At 46.8% G+C, this 2,800-nt stretch overlaps 1 protein-coding gene across 1 annotated transcript; it reads left to right on the top strand.

The window, feature by feature from the left end:
• The first annotated feature begins 605 nt into the window (after positions 1-605).
• On the top strand, positions 606-1,636 carry sox14 (SRY-box transcription factor 14). Its single transcript, XM_061978518.2, has one exon. The coding sequence runs from the start codon at positions 824-826 to the stop codon at positions 1,556-1,558; it is 735 nt and encodes a 244-aa protein (XP_061834502.1). The 5' UTR covers positions 606-823; the 3' UTR covers positions 1,559-1,636.
• Positions 1,637-2,800: the final 1,164 nt, after the last annotated feature.

The raw sequence follows: 2,800 nt of genomic DNA, 5'->3' as shown, positions 1-2,800 counted from the left end.
TTATTAACAAATTCCCTCATTTGTGTTCATTTAATGTCTGCAAACTTTTGAATGATTTTTGAAGTGTAGAAGAAGAAAAAAAGCCCCTGAGCCACACTTTGGACACACCTGCATTACGGTAATTGCAATAAAGTGCAACGTAAATGACTCTAATTGCGTCACGTGTCCAGAGTGGGAGTGGGTGTGGACAAGGGGGGGGGGGTCCTCTCTCTCTCTCTCTCCACACACACACACACACACTCGCGCACACCTATATGATGCGGCGCGCCCCGCGAAGGTGCTGATTGGACGGCCAGGTTGCGCCGGTGCGTCCGGGGCCCCGCCCCCTCTCATTATGTCACATCGCGTGCGAGGAAGCGCGCCATCCCAGCCTTTGAACTTGGCCGACTTCGTCTCCTCCGCAGCCGCTGCAGCACTTTTTCCCAGCAGGGCCGCCCGCAGGTGCGAGGAAGCGCGCGACAGCGGGGGGAGCGTGCGCGTGTGCGTGTGCGCGTGACGGGAACGGACGGAGCGACGTACTTTTTTTTTTTTTTTTTTTTTTTTTTTTTGCCTTTTTTTTTTTTTTTTTTTTTTTTTTTCTTAACTTCCCCCTCGCTTCGCCTATACCGGATTTCTCCGTGGCTGGACTCTACTCGTCTGGATTTAGTTGGAGAAAGTTCCGCGTTTCTTCTCTCCCGGTGCGCGCGGTCTCGCACCTGGACAGGTGAGCTCCCTTTTTTTCCCCCGCGCGCCGGCCGAAGCCGATAAGAAGACCCCCCCCATACCCCCCCTTCCCTTCCCCGGTCCCCCTTCCCTACCCTCCCTCCCCCCCCGCCCCCCTAAGATGTCCAAACCGGCCGACCACATCAAGCGGCCCATGAACGCCTTCATGGTCTGGTCCCGGGGCCAGCGGCGCAAGATGGCGCAGGAGAACCCCAAGATGCACAACTCCGAGATCAGCAAGCGTCTGGGCGCCGAGTGGAAGCTGCTGTCCGAGTCCGAGAAGCGGCCCTACATCGACGAGGCCAAGCGGCTGCGGGCGCAGCACATGAAGGAGCACCCGGACTACAAGTACCGGCCCCGGCGCAAGCCCAAGAACCTGCTGAAGAAGGACCGGTACGTGTTCCCGCTGCCTTACCTGGGCGACACGGAGCACCTGAAGGGTCTGCCGGTGTCCGCCGCCGCGGCCGCCGCCGCCGCCGCCGCCGCCGCGGACTCCCTGCTGTGCGCCTCGGAGAAGGCGCGCGCCTTCCTGCCCCCGACCTCGGGCCCCTACTCCTTCCTGGACCCCAGCCAGTTCGGCCAGAAGATGGGCGAGATGCCGCACTCCCTGGGCGCCGGCTCGCTGCCCTACGCCTCCTCCCTGGGCTACCAGAACGGCGCCTTCGGCCCGCTGGGCTGCCCCACGCAGCACACCCACACCCACCCGTCGCCCACGAACCCGGGCTACGTGGTGCCGTGCAACTGCAGCGCCTGGTCCGCGTCCACGCTGCAGCCGCCCGTGGCCTACATACTCTTCCCAGGTATGACCAAGACTGGCCTCGACCCGTACTCGTCCGCGCACGCCGCCGCCATGTAACCGCGTCGGCTATGCATGCGCAGACGCGTGCACGGACAGAAATCACGCGCGTTTTGGACTTTAAAAAAAAAAAAAAAAAAAAAACAAGGAGAAAAAGTTCCAGAGGGGACTTTGATGTAAATGTTTATATGGCCGCCGCGGGAAAAAGGAGGCCTCCAACTTTATTTATTGTGTACAATTAAATGTCTTTTCATTTGGCGCAATCATATTTGATATGAAATACGGGTTTTATTGTTTATAATCACACTTTATTCTTTGACCCACATGTGATTCTCTGCTGGAAAAAAAAAAGAAAAAAAAAGACTTGCACGCTCGTTTCTTTTGAAATGGAGATTTTTTTTCTGATTTTTTTTTGGTTTTGTTTTTGTTGTTGATTTGCTGGCAATTTGGAGGAGTTGATGTGTATTTTCTATCTAATATTTCATGTAATCTAGAAGGTTCCTCTTTGGAGCAGAGAGAATCCAATAAAGACAATCCGTCTACACCCCCCCCTGCACCTTTTATTGGGACGGCACTCAAGCAGAAATACACGGAAGGGACGGCTTAAAATGACTAAGTGATGAGGAAAAATATTTTGAAATTCTTGTAATTTTTTCTTAGAATTATTATTTTTTTAAATTGCTGTATGATTATTTAAAAAAAAAACTTTAATGACTAGAAATTACCTGTTTTTTAATTAGTTTTTTTTTTTCAGTGAAGAGGGAAAATAATGAAAATTATATATATAAAAAAAAAATTGTCACAAAAGACCATTTTAATGTTCAATTGAAGAGAGAAAATATTCATTTGATCACTTATCATTATTTAAAAAAAATAAGATAAAATAAATATTGATGGCTGGAAATGACCTGTTTTTTTAAATAGTATGTTTTTAAATGAAGAGGTATAATAGTTAAAATTATTTAAAAAAGAAGAGAAAAAGATGGTCAGAAAAGACCATTTTATGTTCAAATGAAGAGGGAAAATATTTATTTGATGCTTTATAATTATTTAAAAAAACGTTAATGGCTAGAAATGACCTGTTTTTTAAATAGTATTTATTTTTTTAAATGAAGAGGGAGAATAGTTAAAATTATAAAAAAAAAAAAATAAAAAAAAAAAGTGTCAGAAAAGACCATTTTCATGTTAAATGAAGAGGGAAAATATTTATTTGATCACTTATCATTATTTTTTTTAAATAAAAATGTTGATGGCTAGAAATTACCTGTTTTTTTAAATAGTATTTTTTTTAATGAAATGGGA

This window comes from Nerophis lumbriciformis, linkage group LG18 (assembly GCF_033978685.3).
Source record: "Nerophis lumbriciformis linkage group LG18, RoL_Nlum_v2.1, whole genome shotgun sequence".
Lineage (NCBI taxonomy): Eukaryota > Metazoa > Chordata > Actinopteri > Syngnathiformes > Syngnathidae > Nerophis > Nerophis lumbriciformis.
The sequence above is the reverse complement of the archived record's forward strand: the minus strand, read 5'-3'. Positions and strand labels throughout refer to the sequence as shown.

Excerpts from the sequence above, each read along its gene's own strand:
- sox14 (XM_061978518.2), top strand. The coding sequence starts at position 824 with ATGTCCAAACCGGCCGACCACATCAAGCGGCCCATGAACGCCTTCATG.